Below are 20,424 nucleotides of genomic sequence, written 5' to 3' on the forward strand. Positions count from 1 at the left end.
GAGTTCTCAGTGACGCAATAATTAAACGGTTGCACAAGGAGGCATGCATGCTGGGAAATGGCACTACGTTTGTGGCATGACTGGCTTGTGTTGGGAACATGTTGTTAAATGGAGCAGATTATGCTACTGTCTGCGCATTTTGTCTTGAGTTTATCCTGCTCTGCGTTTATGAGATAATTGGGTTGGAGTTCTGCGGAATGCGTCTTGGTCTGAGACGTCTTCTGTGATGACCGCAGCAGAGAAAGTTTAAAATTTTAAATGAGAGGTTCAACTGTAGACCAAACACCCCCCCGTGACGTAGTGCATATGCTACACAAGAAAACATGCCACATGATATATGCATAAGAGAATTGTGTTGTGCTCTTTTCTACTTTTGTGGCATTGAAAGAAATATTGTGAGTACAAAAATAGAATATAGTACACAAATATACTATTCTCAATGCGTAATAAATCTTTATTGCTACATTGGCATAATACACAACGTGTCCTGAAGTCATAGCTTATCATAGTCTATCATAGTTACCAGCTGTTGTAGGGTGAATAGTGGGTATTGCCTGCTCTTGGGTTGACCTTGCATGCATCTGTACAGTTTGTTTTTTATTTCTCAGTTTTCAGGAGTGAAAATACATTGCCATCGCTGCTTTAACCAACGTCAATCAACTGTTTTCTCTCTCCCCTCTCACAATCTATCACAGCGTTTCAACCTAAACAGTGAAATGCGACGTCTGCTTATGCTTCCTCCAATATTTTAATATTTAATATTTAAATATTAATGTCCTGCTTAGTGGAAATTGAACACAACTATGAACACAAAACTTCTGTTCATTCACATCCAGTGTTACCAGAGTTTAATGAATGTGTTTAGGGGACCACCCCAGGGTCTGCTGAGTGAATGTTCTGAGGACAGTTGGTTGAGTATCTGAATGTCAGACATAACACAGTCAAGTAGAGGTAGAACCCACACTTAACATGGTTGACTCAGACATAACATGGTTAATTCAGAAATAACATGGTTGACTCAGACATAACATGGTTTGATTCAGACATAACAAGGTTAATGCAGACATAACAGAGTTAAGTAGAGGGTTAACTCAGACACAATGCGGATAAGTGGAGGTACACCTGAGACATAACAGGCGTGACTCAGACATGACAGGGTAAATTCAGACACAACAGGGTTGACTCAGACATAACATGGTTTGATTCAGACATGACAGGGTTGATTCAGACACAACAGGTTTTAATTCAGACATGACAGCGTTGACTTAGACATAAAAGGGTTAAGTAGAAGTATAACTGAGACATAATTGAATTGACTCAGACACGATGGGGAGTGGAGATACACCTGAGATACAACAGGTTGAAATAGAGGTACGCCTGAGACATAACAGAGTTAAGTAGAGGTATAACTTTTTTACTCACAGAAAAACAGAAAAACCATTTATCTTGATATAGATTTTCAGGTGTCATAAATTGCCATGGATTGTCATCTTAGGTGTTAGAATATAAAATTTTTTAATGGTGACCGTATTACTGCTAGATGAGTTATATTGCTGTCCATTTATGCAGACACATGCTTCTGGAATCGACTGCCTTTGAAGTAAATGAAGGATTAAAGCCCTCATAGCAGCTCAGCCTATTAAGCTGATTCTGCCTCTCAGATATGTTTACGGATTTCAACTTATCACAGAAAGCTCTTCTATTTTCTGTCCTCTCTCAGTCCATCTGTAATTCTGTTACCTGTGCCTCCACTAACCACCTATTAGTGCACTTGTTCCGTCCGTCAAGTGCTGTCTGTCAGTCCTTCTGTCTTGATGTGTCTTGCTGTGTGCTGTCAACTTAAGCTGTCAACACACTTGTGTTGTGAATCCTTTTTGTCACATTAGAGTAGAGTAAGAGCCAATATATAAACATTTCCATGATTAGGAAGACAAGCAGACTTCATACATTCATGGTCATATTAAAGAAGTATGTGGTTGAATTGTTATGGTTGTCCTGACAGTGGGAAGATGGGATTTCGCGACCGGATTCGGATGAACAATTCCCGCTCTTCCCAGGCCATCCGAAACAAGGCTTCGCCTTTGCCCCCGGGCAGTGTCCGCCGCTCTCCCAGCACTGAAAATGTCCCTGAGGCGACCAGCCCTGGAAAAGTCCAGAAAAGCTGGAGCTTTAATGACCGCACACGATTTCGCACTTCCCTCCGACTCAAACCGCGGCCAGCTGCAGATGGTAGCTACTCCCACAACTACAAATCCCATACTGTCTCTTAACTGCTCACTCTCTCTCTCTCTCTCCCTCTCTCGCTCTCTCTCTCTCACACACACACAGACACACACACACATACACACACACACACACACCTAAAAACGCACGCTGACACGCATGTAATTCTCATGATAGTTTGCTCTGTAGTAGAGGGAGTAGGGGAGGAAACTCCAGAGGACAAGTCTTACTGTGATGTTGCCATGGAGGACGTAATACCGGCCGTGAAGACCCTGATTCGCGCAGTCAGGTGAGTTCTACATGAAAAATCTCACATGAACTACACATGTCTGACAAGTCCGTAATGAGCAATTTATGATTATATTATTATTATTATTATTAATAATAATAATAATAATAATAATAATAATAGTAATCACAATAATAATAATAATAATAATGTTATGAGACATTCCCCTGCACACCTGGGAACTCTTCAGTTTGGACTTAGTCCCAGCGACACATGCTCTGCTGACTTCATGTTTTTCTGAGAACGGTGATGTGAATAGTTTTTCTGCAGGTTGTGAATCATTTTCGCTGTGCTTTGTATTTGTTTATGCTGAGGAAAGGGCGATGTTGACTATACTGCCTCTCTGTAGCCACACATTACTCTCTCAGTTACTTTTAACTTTTTTTTTTTCCTTTGGTGAATTAAATGTGTTTTTTTTGCAATGGAAGCTTCTGGACATGCGTTCTCCATTTATGACCTAGTAAGCTAACCGGCACCAAAAACACACCTGAAAATCTCTCCTACGTCAGCAAATGTAGACAAGTACCTTAATCTTCATCCGCGGGGACACTTGTGGAGGCAGAGAAAAGTCAGTGAGTGGCAAATATAAGGTTTTTTGGATGAGTCCAGCACTTGTATGCAGTAAAACAGGGAACCCCAATATGCAGTGAGAAAAATCCAAAATTAAATGTGAGTAAATATTTAGCCTCCCAATTTTCATTGTTTTTTTCCCCCTCAATTTCAGTATATTCTGTTCCCTTTTTTGTTTTTTTTGCTCTGGATCTTTGAGACAGCATGTTGAAACTGCAAATGGTGAAAAAATTACTACATTTAAAAGCTGAATTAGTAACCAGAAATGTGTTCTTTGGATTTGCTTCACTGGTACAGACACAGGACAGTGTATCCAGGGTTATCTGTCCTCTTGGTCCCACTCATTTTATTTTCAAGTGCTTCTAAGACTCTAAAATCTTTGGGATCACATCCTTTAGGATAAGGTCAGAGTTAACACCAGGACCCATGGAGTTCTGGAAAGTCATATTAAAATTTGACCTTTCCTTTTATAGAAGAGCTATAAGGAAATGGTTGTTTCTCAGAGTCAGTCATGGCAGGGTCATTGGAGGACACCTGAGCTGACCAGATAGCCAAGGTCACAGAAAAACCCAGGTGTCTGACCGGACAGGTGCGCAAGCAGCCCCCCGGACACGAAACAGTGAGGTTTTGTGTTGTACGTAGTTCCTCTCATAAGATTGATGTCCTTTTAAAAACAGGCAAATTTTTAGCCTCACTACAATGCTGAGCTTTCACTTTGGGTAGAGTATCACAGTTCATCAGCGTTCCATAGAAGAAATGTGTGGAGTCTGCTGTTTGTGCCGGGGGGGAAGAGTGGTAACAGGACGAGAAGGAGATTTCTGTGCAAACCCAGCACTCCCAAAATCTCCCAAACTCCCACGCTTTTAACAAGACAAAATGGTCAAAACTTTGTAAGGGTGCATTTGGAATAGTGTGAAATGTGCTTATTAGTCTTTAATTCAATTTTTTTAAAAAAAGGACATTCATAAAAGACTTTGGCTACACAATGACACCACCTCCATTTATTGTACAGCAATGCGTGTTCTAGTATTTGTTTGCAGTTCATTTGTCTGGTCCCCTTATTTAGTAGTAGTAGTCATAGTAGTAGTAGTAGTAATTTTAGTAGTAATATCAGCAGTGATAGCAGTAATTATATGTTTGGCCTGTAAAAATAAGTGTAGGACCCACTATTAATGGACTGTGCATTTTCAACTCACAAACTGATATAACTATATAAATATAGGTATGAATATGTTTAGTATAACCTTATTTATCTTGCTAATAAATTATAGTCAGAAAACTGTTGTCTTTGTGGAATGAGATACTTAGATTTATAGCTTGGCATTTAAATAGAATTTTGCTCCAGATGTTTGTCTGTTACTGGGGCTTTTCTCAGGGCTGTCCATGTAACAGAAACAGAACAGTGCAAAGCAATCAAGAAAAAGTCAGCAGTACTCAGAAAGCCCTAAGAGGGACCGAATAAATGGTATTTCTTTCTCTTTTTTCTTATTTTTTTACCCTACCCTTTCTTTTATCCACACCTGAGACCCAGCTAGGACAAAATTATGCAGCTACCTGCAAAATCAAAGATGGGGGGAGGAAAAAGAAACCACCCTGCAAAAACCAGAAACTCAGGAGTCATCAAGAAACTTGGTGTTCTGGAGGGCTTGACGTCGGTTCAGGCACCAGCTGTGGACTATCCTCCTCCGGTCCAACAAAACAGAGACTGCCCCATCACCCAGGCAGAGACGCACCGCTTGCCTCTCGATAGCCGCACACTCCCGTTAACAACGGCTCCATTTCTTTTTTCTTTTTTCTTTTCTCTTTTTTCATCGCTGGTTAGATTTCAGCTGCCTGAGTGAGCGCTGCCCTTTGCTCAGCCCCGCCCCCTGCTGGGTCAGTAGGTTACTGCAGCCTCGTGTGCCACGGAGCTCCTCCGATGAGATTTCTCTCCTTTCTAATCCACGAGGAAGGGCACTGATAGTGAGGGAGGCTTATCCTCGGCCCTCAATGCCTGCTCTCAAGAGATAGGATGTCCTCATAAAAAAAAAAAAAGAAAACACTCCGGCTTCCTCTCTCTGCCCTCTCCAACTTATGAAGTCATCCATCACGCCACAGGATGACAGTTTGAGCGCTCCTGTTTGGCCATCTTAACATTTCGTATTTTGTGGGGTGTTTTTTTTTTTTTTTTTTCTGCAACGCCAGCAGGGCTTGAAGGAGTGACATGAGAGTGGTAAAGAGAATTGGTGCGAGGGTGTAGCGGTGTAACTGGCCCAGCTGTGTTGTCTCCTCTAGGCACGACAAGCGCCCAAAACATCTGGCAAAAGCATTTAGAATGAATAATCAACTCCACTTCCTGTTGTAGTGGATGCCATATCTGACCTGGCTATGTTTGTATATTTCAAATTCTGTTCGGCGGTCTGCTTTCCTGATTTTTTTTGTTTTCCTTGGTCCAGGTAGGACGTGGTTCTCTCGCTGGTGACAGCTGAACATGGCTCTTGATTGATGAGACTGACTCTCCTATGTATGAAATGAAATTTAGCATGCCCTCTCTCTCTCTCTCTCTCTCTCTCTCTCTCCCTCTCCCTCCTTCTCTCCTTTGGCCTTGCCCCTCCTGCTATCTCTTCGAGAAGAGATGCGATTGCGTGTGTGCTTTAACAGCAGAACGGGGGATTGCTTTGACACACAGGAGGCAGGCTGCTGGAGAAGCACTTTGAGACTCGGGGGCTAGTGGGCTTTGATAAGGACCACAGTATATTGTGCATAAGTTCTTTCAGAGCACACAGGGGAGGTGTCATCATCCCTGTAATTACCATCGAGACGGGATGGGGGCGGGGTGGGGGGTGGGGGAGGGGGGGGCGGACGGGGGGGTTTCCCGTTCCCCTCCCCGCAGTGGCTGTTTATGAGTCGGTACAGAGGAACGATAAGGCCTGTTAGTGTAATTAATCTCGTTACTCTTATTAATCCCGCGGCTCATTTCACGCACATTTGGCTTTGTTTTCATTAGTCTTGCTTTATCTCTGCGGTGTGTGTGGCGCAGATGCCCACAGACTAAGTTCTGGTGTGCATTTGTTATCATTTAAGCCCTTGTGTATGTATGTATGTGTGCACGCACGTGTGTGTGTGTGTGTGTGTGTGTGTTTAGGATCCTCAAATTCCTGGTGGCTAAGCGGAAGTTCAAAGAGACCCTGCGGCCTTACGATGTGAAGGATGTGATAGAACAGTACTCTGCCGGACACCTGGACATGCTGGGCAGGATTAAGAGTCTACAGTCCAGGTTTCCCCAGAACACACCAAAACACTCCATTCATTCACACTGCTATCGTAAAAGGAACGAGATCAAAGGGGCTTTCACGAGAAAGTAGCTGTTGCTCTTGGCAAAAAACCTACCGTAACAAATAGGTTAATGAAAGAGGAATTTGTTTCATGCACCACTCAGTTCATAACCTTGATTAGCCACTTTGATATCCTTTCAAGTGCGGCGTTAATTGATGTTGAAATCTCACAGCGGTGCCATTGTTGCCCTAGTGGGCTGATTGGGAACCAAAGCTAAACAGAAGGCTGATTCTGAGAGAATACACACTCACTGTGTCACTCGCCTCTCTCTAAGTTTATTTCACCAAACAATACCCCTGTCCACCCCCACGTGTGCACACACACACTCACACACATACGTACACAGACACGTACACAGACACACACACACAGAGACAGCTTGTCACTGTGATCCTGTCCTAACAGGGTAGACCAGATTGTGGGCCGCGGTGCCATTCAGCCAGACAGGAAGGTGAGAAGTGAGAAAGGTGAGAAGACTCCACCAGAACTGGATCCTATGGATGAGCTCAGCATGATGGGACGTGTAGTCAAGGTGGAGAAGCAGGTAATCAGAACCAAGACGATACGGTCCACAATCCAGTATGAACCCTAACCCCTCAAACCACTCACCTTCATTTTCTCCCCGACCATCAAAGCCCTTAATAAAGGCACGTGCTGTCACATTAAAAAACTGCTTCCGGAAAAGTTCATGCCAGATTTACAAAAGTTCATTTGACGGAATGACTGATGGCATGGCATCCACCTGCACACACAGCTGTGTCTGATATTACCACGCACAACCACAAAAACAAGATGTAATCGCCTCATGGTAAACAAAAGAATGACAAAAAGAAGACCCTAACCCTAACCTAAGAAAAATAAGAGGAGGCCACTTAAGTCACATGACTGAATAAGCCAAAAAAGTCCAATCATAGAAATATTTTAGAACGGGCACTATAAGATCTAATGGTTCCAGATAGTCAGGGTTTCACACTTATTACTAAAATAGATAAATGAAAGCGTGTGTCCCTTCAGACATTCACTTCGCAACCCTAGAGTGGTACCCAGTAGCAGTACTCATAACTAAGTAGGCTTGTGTAGACCTTTAAAATGTCTGTTGGCTGGATTGCCTCTAGGTTATCTCTTTCAGACTTAGTCTTTTAAGGGTATTTCGTTCCTAGATCTACTCTCACTAATCTGAACTGTTTCGATCCTCAGGTCCAGTCTATTGAGAACAAACTGGACAACCTCCTGAACTTTTACTCTCACTGTCTGAAGAAGGGCTCGTCCCACTTCACCCTGTCGTCCCTGCTGGAGCCTGACCTCACCTCTGACTACCACAGTCCCACCGACCACCGCGATCTCTTCCCCTCCGCCAACACCTTAAACATCTCCCAGTCAGACAGCGGCAACATGGACTGACTGAAGAGACAGTCTGGATCAGGAGTGCAGCGTCCACACGGCAGTTCCTTACTTGACACACCCACAGAACAATCACCAGATACCTTAAGCTCTCGCTCTGAAACGACATGTCCGTGTCTATTCTCATCTGACACTAAATCACACACTCCCCCTCTCTCTCGTTAAAACGCTGTTTCTCCCCCCCCCCCCCCCCCCCCCCCCACCCCCCCGTCTCCTGTTCGTGTAGTCCCTTTGTGCGTTTTGATCTTGCATCTCTCCAGTGTCCTCTACGGTCTGCTCGAAACACGGTATACCTCACCCTTTTTCTCACTTTTATAAACGCTGTCGTCCACACACAGTTCCCTTACCCCCTAACCCTCTCTCAGACTGTCCTCCACCTCGTTATCTTATCTGTGGTGACCGCAGGACTGTTGCCTAGAGACACTGTCACACACTGCATCCATCAGTGACCTTTGGGCTGTATTCACTGAAAGTGCAACATTTTATCAAAGGTATTACGAAACTGCTGACTCCACAGTTTGTCTTCACAGAGACAGGAGACAGACCGTCCATACTTGACCACTGAAACTGTTTTGCTATCCTTTCTCTCCTAAATCTCTCTCTCTCTCTCTTTTTTTTTTTTTTTAATGCAAGCAGCTGTAGATTTCAACTTTCACAAATGATTTTGTGTTTGTAGTTTTCCAACTACAACTCCAACAGTGTTTTGATTCTGATATCATTACTCATTTGGTTGGTAATCAGTATAATTACAAAGATTGGACGTTTCTTTCTTGGGTTTTTTTTTCTTTTTTTAAACGATCAGACCACTGTCTTTTTTTTTTTTCTTTTTTCGGAATCTGTGTGGATCCTTTTTTTTTTTTATTATTATTATTGATATGCATTATCTTCAATCTTATGCAACAGACAGACTGTGTGCCACAGGAAGCCTCTTGAGCTCCTCATGAATGTACCGTATCGTCAAACCCCATTTCTGTTTAATGCACTAGTAACAGTGTCCCACGAAAAGGACGGTCCCACAGACTGGAAAAAAAATCGCCAAAGCGTTACGTATGCAGCCTACTGGACAAAGCAACAAACGGCCGGCCATTCCACCCGAAGCGTTCATCTCCCGTCACACACTCCTGATCTGCTCGTTGCATGGCGTTCCTGTCTCTCGACCTCTTCCGTCGCGTCCAGGGGAGTGAGAGGCAGGCGCAGACTGGGTTGGATGCGATGCTCAGGTTTCTTTCTCAAGTCGTGGCAGCTCCATTTGCTCGTTGGGGTGCACTCAGTGCCGCACAGACTTGGGTAAAAAATAAATAAATAAAATAAATAAATGTCCTAACACTCGACTGTCTCTAAAATAAAAAGCCCACTGTGCAAAAAAAAAAAAAAGAAAGAAAAAGAAAAAGAAAAAAAATGCATAAAAAAAGAAAGTTTCAATATTCCTTTACTATAGGCAGCATTAAATTGCATGTTAGAGACAGTGCTTTGAGGGGAGTAATAGAAATAGGCATTATGTTTTTATTCAAATCCTCAGAATAGATTATATGCCCTCTCTCCTTTTTTTTTTCTTTTTTTTTTCGTAAGAAAAACCTATTTGCCTTGCAGCCCATTCATCCATCCTGCATGTAATTCAGACCAAATCAAGCAATGCAACGCCACTGGATCCTTCTCAGAGGACCGTGGCTTCTGCCCTGATGTCTACATTTGGGTTATTTGTTGTTGTTTTTTTTGTTGCTGTTGTTGTTTTTGAGTCCAAGCCCACTTACTGTTGTAAACCTTTTGGGTGATTCTTTAAAAATTTAGGCCCGTGGCCTTTTAAACACACCACCAGAGGGCCAGCACATAGTCTCCTGAGCCCCAGAATGTTATCATGACCAACAGTCAGTAATTATGCCACTTTGATAGTGCAGTGGAAAATGAAACTGTGCACCGTCAGTAGGTTCATAGGTTTGAACCTTAGTGACAGCAGTGGCGTCGGTGCAGGGGGGGTGCAGAGAAGACGTCTGGTCATGTTCTGGGAATGTTGGCCAGACAGGGTACACTAGCCACAATAGTGTAACAGCGACTGCTCAGTATACCATAGACAGAGGGGCTGTGCAGCTGCAGGCGAATCTAGGGGCAAACAAATGGGCCATACCTATCCACCAGGGGATCCTTTCCCATAGAGAAACCTGTAAACTGGGCAGGTAAGAATACCTATCCACCAGGGGATCCTTTCCCATAGAGAAACCTGTAAACTGGGCAGGCAAGAGGAAGTCGTAGCTGACTCTCATGGTTCAAACGGAACCCTCCCAGACTGATGCAGACGTTGTGCCATGGCGGCGTTTTAACCTTGTACGTGGAATTGGCGATTCCAAATTGGGAGGAAGGAAAAATCCAAGTGAGGATAAATAAAACATAAGTAATTACGATGAGCTATCTGTGGATGTGTGAGATCACGACATCATCAATCTAATCTGGGTCGTTTTTTTTTTTTTTGTTTTTCGTCTTTGAAGAAATCGTCCTAAATGTGATGTTCTCTAAAATATTCAGTAGAAACTCAGCACCAGTTAAGAGCATCGGTACGTAGAGGGAGAGAGAGGTTTGTGAGCGTTATTAGACTCACTGCATGAGCTCCATTTCCAGTATCTATGCATGCAGTTTCGGGGAAAGACGTCAGCTTTAGTGAAAATGCTGCTGTCAGCTTGGTCTAACAGCATGGCAGGTAATGTCGCAAATACTACAACTCTGCCTTATCTACATAGCGAGAGCACATTTACAATGTGTTTACAGCTCACCGGCAGACCTATGAATTGGTTTATTATTCATCATGGCATTAAATCATCCCGATGGACAGAACTGGAGTACTCAGGCTCCAAAAGGAGTTTTTGTTGTTGTTTTTGTTTGGTTTTTTTTCTACTTTTAAACAAACACCTTTGCACCTGCATAGACTTGTGTATGAACAAAATGTTTTTGTTCTTGGTTGCTTGACTTCTGTCTTTATACCTCTTACATTTTCTTCTTTCTTTCTTTCTTTCTTTCTTTCTTGCTGTTGATCTTTCACTCTTTCTGTCTTTCCTCTGGAAGTTCACTCTGTTCTGACATTTTGGTTTTACCATAAATATATAACACAAAATTCAGTATTTCAAAGCTGAAAAATATTTTGTGTTTTGTTTTTTGTTTTTTTGTTTCATTGTCATGATTGTTAATTGCTAATGAGAGACTTAATTTTAACAACAATATATCTGTTGGATTCTGAATTGATCTTTTGAAAATGAATAAAAATCTAGATTTTTGTTTAAGAACAATTCTGGATATTAGTGGAAAGAACTGCTTTGGGTGGGCCTTTTCTTTAATTACACTAGATACAGACTTGTATATCATTTATTACTCTACCATAGTGACTCTATCACACCGAGGATTGATTAGTGTAACCAGCTGCGGAGGGCTGGGTGATATATTCTGAAAATGTGAATGTAGACCCCACACTAACTAAATTATTCCAGTGTTAGGAGTTCTGGTGATTAAGCCACATTCCCGCGTGAAATCCAGATCCTTTGATCTCCGAGTCCCCTTGAGTTGCTCAAACAGAAAAACGAGCAAAAAGTTCAGGGATAAGGCAAAATATGCATTATTTTTAAACGTATTTAACACAGAAAATGGGCGAGGTGTCGTAACGTGGATTTTTGGTCATCTCACCCTGTTCTAGAACTTGGAGCTCCACATGCACAATAAAGATACAGTGTCATGATGCTAATTCTGATCTCTGATCAATGCATGGTGGGCTCCCGGTGGTACACGCAAATATTTGGAATGAAACTGACTGAAACAGCTATGATTAATCTGATCTCTCAAAAAAGGCGAAAGCATGCAATTCTATACGTATTAATGAAATCAGAGGTCGAACTGCGGTCTCACGGCTCAGTAACACGGTGAACAGTCGTCAATGTCAACTTTAACAGCACTGCATTAGGACAATAGAAAGCTATTTTCACAGCGTCACGCGTCTCCACTTTCTGCATATACAAGCAAGTCTGCTCTCAGGGAACTTAGACTCATTAATTTGCCTCAAGTCAGTGGTCACAAAATCACTAAGTTGTGGGGAGTGAAGAAATTCTTATAATATTAACGAGAAAAAAAAAACTCTTGCAGGTGGCTGGAAGCAATGTAAGTCACTCTCTATTGTGCAATTTCCTTTTTATGTACTTCCAGATAGTACTTCAGATAGTAATGTAAGTTAACAGTTTAGTTATCACTGTACAGACCCTAAAGAAATGCATTCGTGGTTTATATGTAATTGTTAAAACCCCATCAGTGAACGTCACGATCGTACTATTAGGCTATTTCAAATTAAAGGTTTTCTAGCTTTAATAAATGCAATGCAAAGGCTCATAACTTGCCATGTTTTGTCAGTTTAATTCACATTTATAATGGACACGGAATGCGTTGGTTGGGGTAAAATATTCCCTGTCATTTTGCACTCATGCATCTTTTCATTCAATTTTAGCATTCAAACAACCAAAATCTCTGAGAAGTTAAAAAATTAGGCTTTCCTCTAAGACTTGTCATTTGAGACATAGAGTGTTTTGAGAGTGCTCTGCGTAAGTGACATGTTTCATTTGTCGATTAGGTAAGTTTGCAAATTATTTACTTTAAAGGGAACTGAGAAAGTAATGAACTGTTTGTTTCCCTTAGTTGCTTTTTGAAATGTCTGAAATGTCTCAGGCAAATGAAACGATGTTTCACTGTGACTTCACTTTTTCAGACACAGTGAAAAGGCATCGGTCACGTGTGATGTCTGTTGATGCTTTTCATGCCATGAAAACTTGTCCAGATGCTCTCTGGATCAATACATTCAATATTTCCACCACCCCCGTGTCATTCTTTCACAATACAGTTCTAATTCATTAGCAAATGCCCCATAATAAAGCAAGATATTCAAACCACAAACCACAAATTCTAGTCTCTGATTCTAAAGGCCAGCCGCTGAATAAAAATGAAAGTGATGTTTGTGCCTCTGGGGGCCAGCCACTAGGGGACAGTGTGTTTTTCATGGGTAAGCCTTTTCAAGCATTCGCGTCATTTCTGTCATGTGTACAATTCAATATGGAGGTTTGCCGTCTCGTACAGAAGTTGTAGGCAGGTAAAGCGTCATCAGCATTACAGATTGTCCTTAAAAGTAAACCGTGAATAACCGTCTGTGACTGCTTTTCTGAACCGCATCGTGGAATGTTTGGCGTATCATAATGAACTACGGTGAGTATATCCAGTTATTACTGCCTAGTCAACTAATTCAGTGATATCTGGGATCAGTATAACCTAGCAAGCGTTACTTTATCTTTGAATAATCTAAAGTGGTAGCTAACATGGGCCTACGCTACCGACATTGTATCGACAACAGTAAAACATTTCAAGACATTACAGAGTGGTTAGAAGTTAGAAACAAGGTTTGAGATTAAAAATACGCTTGAGTTTTCCCACTAGCGGGCTAAACCTTGATCAGCCGATCGGCCAAAGAACCTGGATGATAACTTCATGGGGCGAAATTAGCTAATACCAAGTAGCGGGTATCAACAACCATTCAGCATTGTCTATTTTTTAGCCACTGGTCTTGCCTTGGTAATGCTTCACAGTAAAGTTATATTTATTCGCATCGCCCCGTGAAACACAATTTAGCTAAACTGAAGTCATCATTAAATAACGTTTGTTACTTAAGGTTCTGAATTATTAGATTACTGACTGCAGTATCCTTGCAACGTAACTTGTTGTCAACCATCCAATTAAGAGAGTGGCAAGCGATTTAATCTAGGCTTCGAGGGCTAGTTTATCTGTTCCAACCAAACACTCATCCGTATCACTTACTTGTCTCGTGTCGAAAAATACGTCACCAGTTTGGTTTCAGCTGCTCTCTTTTTTTCTGTCTAAAAGGGTTTCCGTCCATTTCAGTTTAACGGAATTAAATTCGATTTCTACGGTACCATGAAGAAGGATTAAGCTTCCGTTGTGGCGATCTCGGTACGCGCGTGGGCGGGTGTCATGGAGAGTGACTGCAGGATTCCAATGTCGTGCCTGAGACCCAGAATCCTCGCACTGCACGCACTCTTCTGGGGTCTGGTGTCACTAAAGTGAGTGATATGCACTGTGTCTTTATTTGTATTTTTTTTTAACTGTATAAAGTGCTTGGTCAACATCTTTGGTTCTCAAAGAATTAAATAGTATTATAGCATTCCCTTCCTTGTGTGTGTGTGTAAAATCATTTATGTCATCACCTGACATGTGACTGTGTTGCATATTAAGACAGACTCATCTTGGCCTAGCTTCCTTGTGGCTTTAGAAAAGTATGTTTTAGTAGAAATATAGCGGTGAAACGTCTAAACCTGTATCCTAAAGTGATCCAGATTCCTTAAAAAAATACTCATGTCTCTCTCCAGGGTGTTTGGGGCAGCTCTCTTAAGCGAAGAGAAAACCACAGGTATGTACCCCATAACAATGTGAAGACTCCCAGATTAACCGGATTATGTTAAATGACATCACGTTGCCATGGCTCTGTTCTGACTCATGGTTTTGAATTGTAGTGGTAAAGGCTCTTCCCACACCATGCTGGCAGACGGAGGAGTTTGTGGTGGCCCTACCGTGCTCTGTGTGTAATGACTTTCAAACGGTGAGATCTCTCTCTTTCGCACAGACACACACACACACACACACACACACACACACACACACATATTCACATTAGGAATGTGTCTGTAACTATAATGTAGTATTTAGAATTCAGATACATAAATCTGTTCTCATAATAATCATAATCATGAGTATGGAATTCATGAGGAAGCAGCATTAGCCGTTGCTTTATGATAGTTGCAGTATTTATATATGTAATTATCAATGTGTAAAAAACTAAACAACTAAAGTTCATACTTCAGTAACACTATCAGTGGCTTGTAGGTCAGATAGCTGAGATTAGTTAAATTTAACTTGTATTGAAATAATCATGTAACCATAAGAGATGTTCTTAAAGGTGCAATGGAAGCGTGGCTCCTTTTATTGTAGTTGTTATAACACTATAAAGCAACCAATTACAAATACATGTGTCACTGTGGCTCAGAATGGTCAGAATCAAGTCTTAGTTATCATTGTTTTGTTTAATTGTTTTAAGTTAATTCGGGCCTTACGACAGACACTTCCTTCCTTTGTGGTTGTGCATGAACTTTCACTTTCATAAAGCTGAAGTTAATTTCCCTTCTTCTCTTTGGGAGGAAATGAAATTGATCTGTAGACTGTTAAATAGTGTGAGCAGCAGCTGTGACAGTAGAAAAATCAGAAACCGTTCATACTTATGGTACTTTATAAAATGAGGGGTCTCATTCATGTGTCGCTGTTATCTGAATATAAAGTTTACGCTACAGATTTGCAACTCCTGCATATTCCTCATTTAATTAGGTCAGAATTAGAAACAGTGAAGTAAACGGACATTTAAAAGTGCAGCCTTGTGGTTTAACCACTGATTAAAACAGATGATAACTTGAAAATACTTGAATACTTTGTGAAGAATGGTGCTGAAGTGCTGTTTTACACTGTTACATACATCTGTGATAAGAGTCTGTTGACCTTTTGCCTCAGCTGAGATACTGCACTGTTCAGGCTTGTTATCAGTAGTGCTGGTGCGTATGTTGAGGTGTTCATTTACTTACTCTGAAACGGCTCTTATCTTCACAGAGGAGGGAGCCAGCCTGCAGACAAACAGGGTATGTGGAGAAAATCAACTGCACTACATCTAACAAGGATGAGTACAAAAGGTATGTGAGCCTGTGAGACTTTGATCTTAGCACTCTGTTACAGAATATACTCACCGTGTAGCACAACATTAGATGTCTGTGAAGGTTAAGGTACTGGTTTAAGAGGATCTCTCTCTCTCTCTCTCTCTCTCTAGCTGTCGCTCTGCCATGATGGAGGAACACCTCTTTTGGAAATTTGAGGGGGCCATGTTGGCGCTCACCGTTCTCTTCGCTTTATTGGTGGTCGCCAGGCAACGCTCACTGGACCGCCTAGCCTCGGAAAAGGTCCGAAGACAGATAGAATCCATCTAGTACTGTCAACTCCCTACAGTCAGATTTCTATGGGCGACCCACCTCCGCGGCTTCACTGATCAGACAGCCTCAGCATAATTGTATTACAATAGTCATCAGATCACAGTAGCATTGAGCCTTCTACAAGGAGGGGGTAAAGTCCCACATCACCCTCATGAACTGATGGAGAACTGAACTGCTTTGAATTGGTTTGCAGGGGGGTTATACAGACGAACAAAGTATTTGCTAAAGACGTTGATATGGACACGCACGTGGTATTGACACATTGAGGGGAAAGGGGGGGGGGGCTTTCTCAAGGATTTGACTCGTCCACAGATCTACTACACACCCTGAAGCTCAAAAACAAAACCAAAAAAACAAAAAAGTCAAGGACAGATTCCGCATCCAGAGCAGACCAGCATCACGCCAGCCTTGGACGCCTTTTCTGTTTGCATCAGACGCGACGCGCTGAGTTTGACTGACCCAGAATCATGCAGAAAACAAACTCTCTTTCGACCCCGGCTGACGAGTTTTCCATTGTGTTTCACACAGAGTAATACGGAGGTGTTTTTTTCTACCCTGCGTGCTTGTAGCATGAGGAAAATGCGGAGTGTTTCCAGTGGAAGTTTCGGTACACATTTCGCATGGAGTAGGTTTTTAAGACGTCCTAGACATTACCCTCAGTTCAGATAGTAATGCGTCAATTCTCTGACATACCGGTATTGACATCATCTGCAAAAAAGCATACCTGAGATTAGTTTGTGATGTGATGCAGACAGAGGACCTGGGCTTGTTTTATTTCCTGCTGGGTTACACTATGTCTGTTTGTCACTTAAAATATTCTGAAGTTTAGTGAGCCTTCAACTGTGCAAGAGAAAATCAGGAGTCTTATGGGGGTGTCTTCATATTGTTTTTCTTCTGTTTGTCTTTGTTTTTGTTTTTTTTTTGTCTCCTGTGACAATCTAAGATGCTGGTTCTCTATCTGTTCCTCAGGGCCACGCCCCTGCCCTGCATATCTTTGGTTTTTGCCCGTCATGATAATTGGTGACTGCATGATGATTGGTTGATCAGGTGGAACCGGATTGTGCAGGGAAACAGATTGAGAACTGCTTATCTAAGAGATGTCAGTGAACGTTGTTAAACAATGTGGAAATTATATCTTTTTTTTTTTTTTCCTTCACAGACGTATCAAGATATAGTTTTAATTTGCGGCAGCACCATGAGAGACAAGTTTATGTTAAATTATGACTTCTTTTTGTTTTGTTTTTTTTAAGAAAGAATTTGAGTTGATGGAATGATTTGTTTCAGTTTACCTGTGATACAAACTGCAAACAGTGAAGTTTTCTGTGACTCCATCTTGGAGAATCCCTTACTGGAAACTTCTGTAGACAAGGTGTTTTTAATGCTCTTATATTTACAGATGTGCCCTTTTTTTGGATTCTTTCAGTGCGCGGTTTGATTCAGTGCTGCTTTGGCTTTCAAAAACACTTTTTATTTCTTGTATTTATTAGAATCAGTTTTATCTCGATTGAGTTCAAGCGTGAGGTTTGTTTTTTTTTTCATGATGAAATTACAAACGTCACAAACACAAAAAAAAATTTTGTTTATTTTATTGTAAATATTGAATTCCACTGATGGATTATTGCACAGAAATTAACCCCTATCCTGCTATGTTCATTACCCCCCCCCCTTCTTTTGTGCAAGCTAGATTTGACCTCTGGTTTTCAGATTAATCATTTGTACTTTCATCTGTTCGTATGAGCTTCAAATGTGTGGGGCAAAGTTATTCAATTTGAGCCATACTTGAACGAAAGGTCAATGTGACGTAACCAGTATTTGTTCATATATGAAAAATTTTATGGCTCACCCTCTATTGTAAATGATGATGTATTTTTATGGAAAATGAGACGAAATAGCCTCTTTTGTCAGCAGGGGAATGTACAGGAATAAATGTAAAATAAAATCCATTCTCTAGGTTAATGATCTGTATTAGTTTTTGTTTTGATTAGTTCACAACACCAGTAGCATTTTAGAATCAGTTTTCTATTGAGGTTTGTTTCTCAAGACATTTTAAATACGTTTCTATGACACAAAAGCTGTCGAAAAGACCTTAAACTAAGCTGTTTATCACAGACTCCTCAAGAAAAAGTGACTGCATCTTGATCCTCTGGGACATTTGCAGAGATGACCGCGCTGTGCTCCTTTTTTCACCGAACAATAGCTATCCACGTTACACTAGGGGGAAAAAATGGCAAAATCATATAAAAGACTAGCGCTTTCTCCATACGAAAATCTCCAACATGATCAACTTCGAGCGACTTTTAAAAATCCCCTTAAATGATCAGAAGACGCTGACAACACTAGGAGTCGCTCCAATGTTAAACGTTAATCTATCAGAAAGCAAAGCCCCGAGACACCTGTTACGTTCACTACTGCTACGTTGTTTTATTTCACTTGACTCACAAAACATTTTTTTTTGTTATTTAAAGCACACACATCCAGTTCGCTCTGTTTAACTGACTAAAGGTTGGGGTTCGGAAAGTTTCCTACCAAGATCGTTATCCTCCTTCGCCGTAGACGTCTGCATACTCCAGGAAGACGATTGAAGTTCTTCCTCAATGCGGACAAAGAGTCAGCATGAATTTTTTGTTTTGTTGTGTCAGGGACGTTTGCCTGCATAAATTAGACAGACCACGTTAAGTCAGCGATCAACCAAAGTTTTGTGTTCCTGATATTATAAGGCGACACTGCACAAACTCACCCACTCCCTTTCTGAATCGCTAACGCTGAGCAAGTCGACCGACGGATCTGGCAATCTTGCCTCAGCCCGTGAATGAAAACAAACATAGAAAACTGAGAGTAACACGACAGAAAACATGTATACATTTGTCATTATGAATTTATTTACGAGGTGTATTCTATCACGTTTAGATATGAGCGCGAAAGCCGTACTCTAGAGTCATGCGCAATCGCATGACGTGATCAGGGCGGTGATCCATGAGACCTCTCCAAGGTGCTGAGATGATCCTCATGTCAATCGAAAACGACCTTGTTTCTTGTCAATGTGTCTGTGCGGACCACATCTCAAGTAAAAAAAATATATATGATTTAATTTTTCAGGAAATATCAATGTCCGATAGGCGTAATTGTACACTTTCCGGTATTAGCTGGTACCAACGTCATTCACAGGGATTTCCACACTTTGGATAGACTGTTGGTGTAATACGGGCGCGTCATAATCCCTTGGTGCCCTATTGAATTCACCTTTCCGATTTACTGAGGTTCACCTAAGGGTGCCTATAGGCTGTACAGTCCGAAATTAAGCGCGTAATCCGAGCAGTTCGGAGCATTTCCTCAAACGGAATGCCACCCCACTATAAAGCACACATAAATAAACACAAAACGATAATAAAGTTAATTTTGCCACAGACTTTGAACAAATTCTAAGGGGGCTTCACATACTATTCCTACAGATTGCGTGTTACGCGTGCCCTGGAATTTACCTCAACTTTCTGCGTTCAAAACAGCTTGAGAGTTTTCAGTTTTTCAGTTGAAGTCTTCAGCTTTTCAGTTGTCAAGGCACACTATCAAACCATTCATGGGTTCTAACGTATAAGAAAACGTCGTGACAAATCCAGTGATATGATATTTCGCAGAAACGAACTTCTCAGAAATTGTAATGAATGTATTACGGCATTTCATGTACATCGCTGTTCATCCTCTTGAGAACCGACGAAAAGGTCACGCCTACTGATTTCTCCTAGACATTGAAAAGGGCATCGCATTGAAAGTCCCATATCCATCCTCGAATTTACAAAGATGCTTGTGACGTTTAATTGTGTGAATTGTACTTTGAAGTTCACCTCTCATATAAATTGATAGGACTGATCAATATCGGACCGGAAACGCCCTTGTTATAATTCAGAATCTGCCAGGGATTCGTCAGTCAGGGGGTTTTATCCCTACTGCAACCTCAAAACTATTTCCCTTATCTTCTTTTCCATCGACTCTGATGTATAACTGCCTTTTCTTTTATGTCCTATTGGATATGTTTTAGAAATGGGGAAAGCAGGACCAAGTCGGGGACCAAGAAACAAGCTATTTCTCACTCATGACCGACAAATTTCTAACGGCGATTTTCTGTCATATTTGAACATTTTAATATCACACTTTCAAATGCCAGGCCGGCGGTGGTTGTCCTTATTAATTATACATTTGATCGTACACTTCTAAATCACAGCAACTGTTTGCGGGCGTGTGTGTGCGTGTGTGTGTTTTGAATGGCTGTAATATCAGGCAACATCATGGGTAATGTATAATCACATTTAAAATAAAACTGTCTTCTGGGTAAAATATTAAACAGAACAAGGAGCCTCGTAGACATTTTATTAAATAAAAATAGATCGATTTCGTTATATAGTTACTTTTAGAGTCAAGCTTTATGAACAAGACAGACACGTTCAAGACGTTACACGCTGATTCACACAAAAGACTGACTGAACGGTTAAACAACGGAGAGAACATCTAAAGCCTTGGTGTCATGAAACAGTAGCATGTTGAGAGCCTGAGTAGACAGGTGTGGCCATGCGGAGTCGG

General features: G+C 41.4%; 2 protein-coding genes across 3 annotated transcripts in view; both read left to right on the forward strand.

The window, feature by feature from the left end:
* Positions 1-7,798, forward strand: part of kcnq4 (potassium voltage-gated channel subfamily Q member 4) — a 52,641-nt gene extending 44,843 nt beyond the window's left edge. The window contains exons 11-15 of the mRNA XM_030788968.1: positions 2,003-2,229; positions 2,413-2,512; positions 6,207-6,338; positions 6,803-6,941; positions 7,595-7,798. Of these exons, the coding sequence (XP_030644828.1) occupies positions 2,003-2,229; positions 2,413-2,512; positions 6,207-6,338; positions 6,803-6,941; positions 7,595-7,798 (802 nt within the window). The remainder of the gene's footprint in view (positions 1-2,002; positions 2,230-2,412; positions 2,513-6,206; positions 6,339-6,802; positions 6,942-7,594) is intronic.
* Positions 7,799-12,888: 5,090 nt separating this feature from the next.
* On the forward strand, positions 12,889-17,373 carry jtb (jumping translocation breakpoint). Of its 2 annotated transcripts, none has more exons than XM_030789059.1 (6): positions 12,889-13,018; positions 13,691-13,887; positions 14,194-14,234; positions 14,338-14,423; positions 15,479-15,558; positions 15,693-17,373. In XM_030789059.1, exons 2-6 carry the CDS (start codon positions 13,799-13,801, stop codon positions 15,847-15,849), a joined length of 453 nt encoding a protein of 150 aa, XP_030644919.1. In that variant the 5' UTR covers positions 12,889-13,018; positions 13,691-13,798; the 3' UTR covers positions 15,850-17,373. The 2 variants fall into 2 exon arrangements, with proteins under 2 accessions (XP_030644919.1, XP_030644920.1); XM_030789060.1 differs by having other exon boundaries at positions 13,709-13,887.
* Positions 17,374-20,424: the final 3,051 nt, after the last annotated feature.

This window comes from Chanos chanos, chromosome 12, assembly GCF_902362185.1.
Source record: "Chanos chanos chromosome 12, fChaCha1.1, whole genome shotgun sequence".
NCBI lineage: Eukaryota > Metazoa > Chordata > Actinopteri > Gonorynchiformes > Chanidae > Chanos > Chanos chanos.

Excerpts from the sequence above, each read along its gene's own strand:
- jtb (XM_030789059.1), top strand. The coding sequence starts at position 13,799 with ATGGAGAGTGACTGCAGGATTCCAATGTCGTGCCTGAGACCCAGAATC. Across the intron at positions 13,888-14,193 it reads TGGGGTCTGGTGTCACTAAA|GGTGTTTGGGGCAGCTCTCT; the intron begins GTGAGTGATATG and ends GTCTCTCTCCAG. Across the intron at positions 15,559-15,692 it reads AACAAGGATGAGTACAAAAG|CTGTCGCTCTGCCATGATGG; the intron begins GTATGTGAGCCT and ends CTCTCTCTCTAG.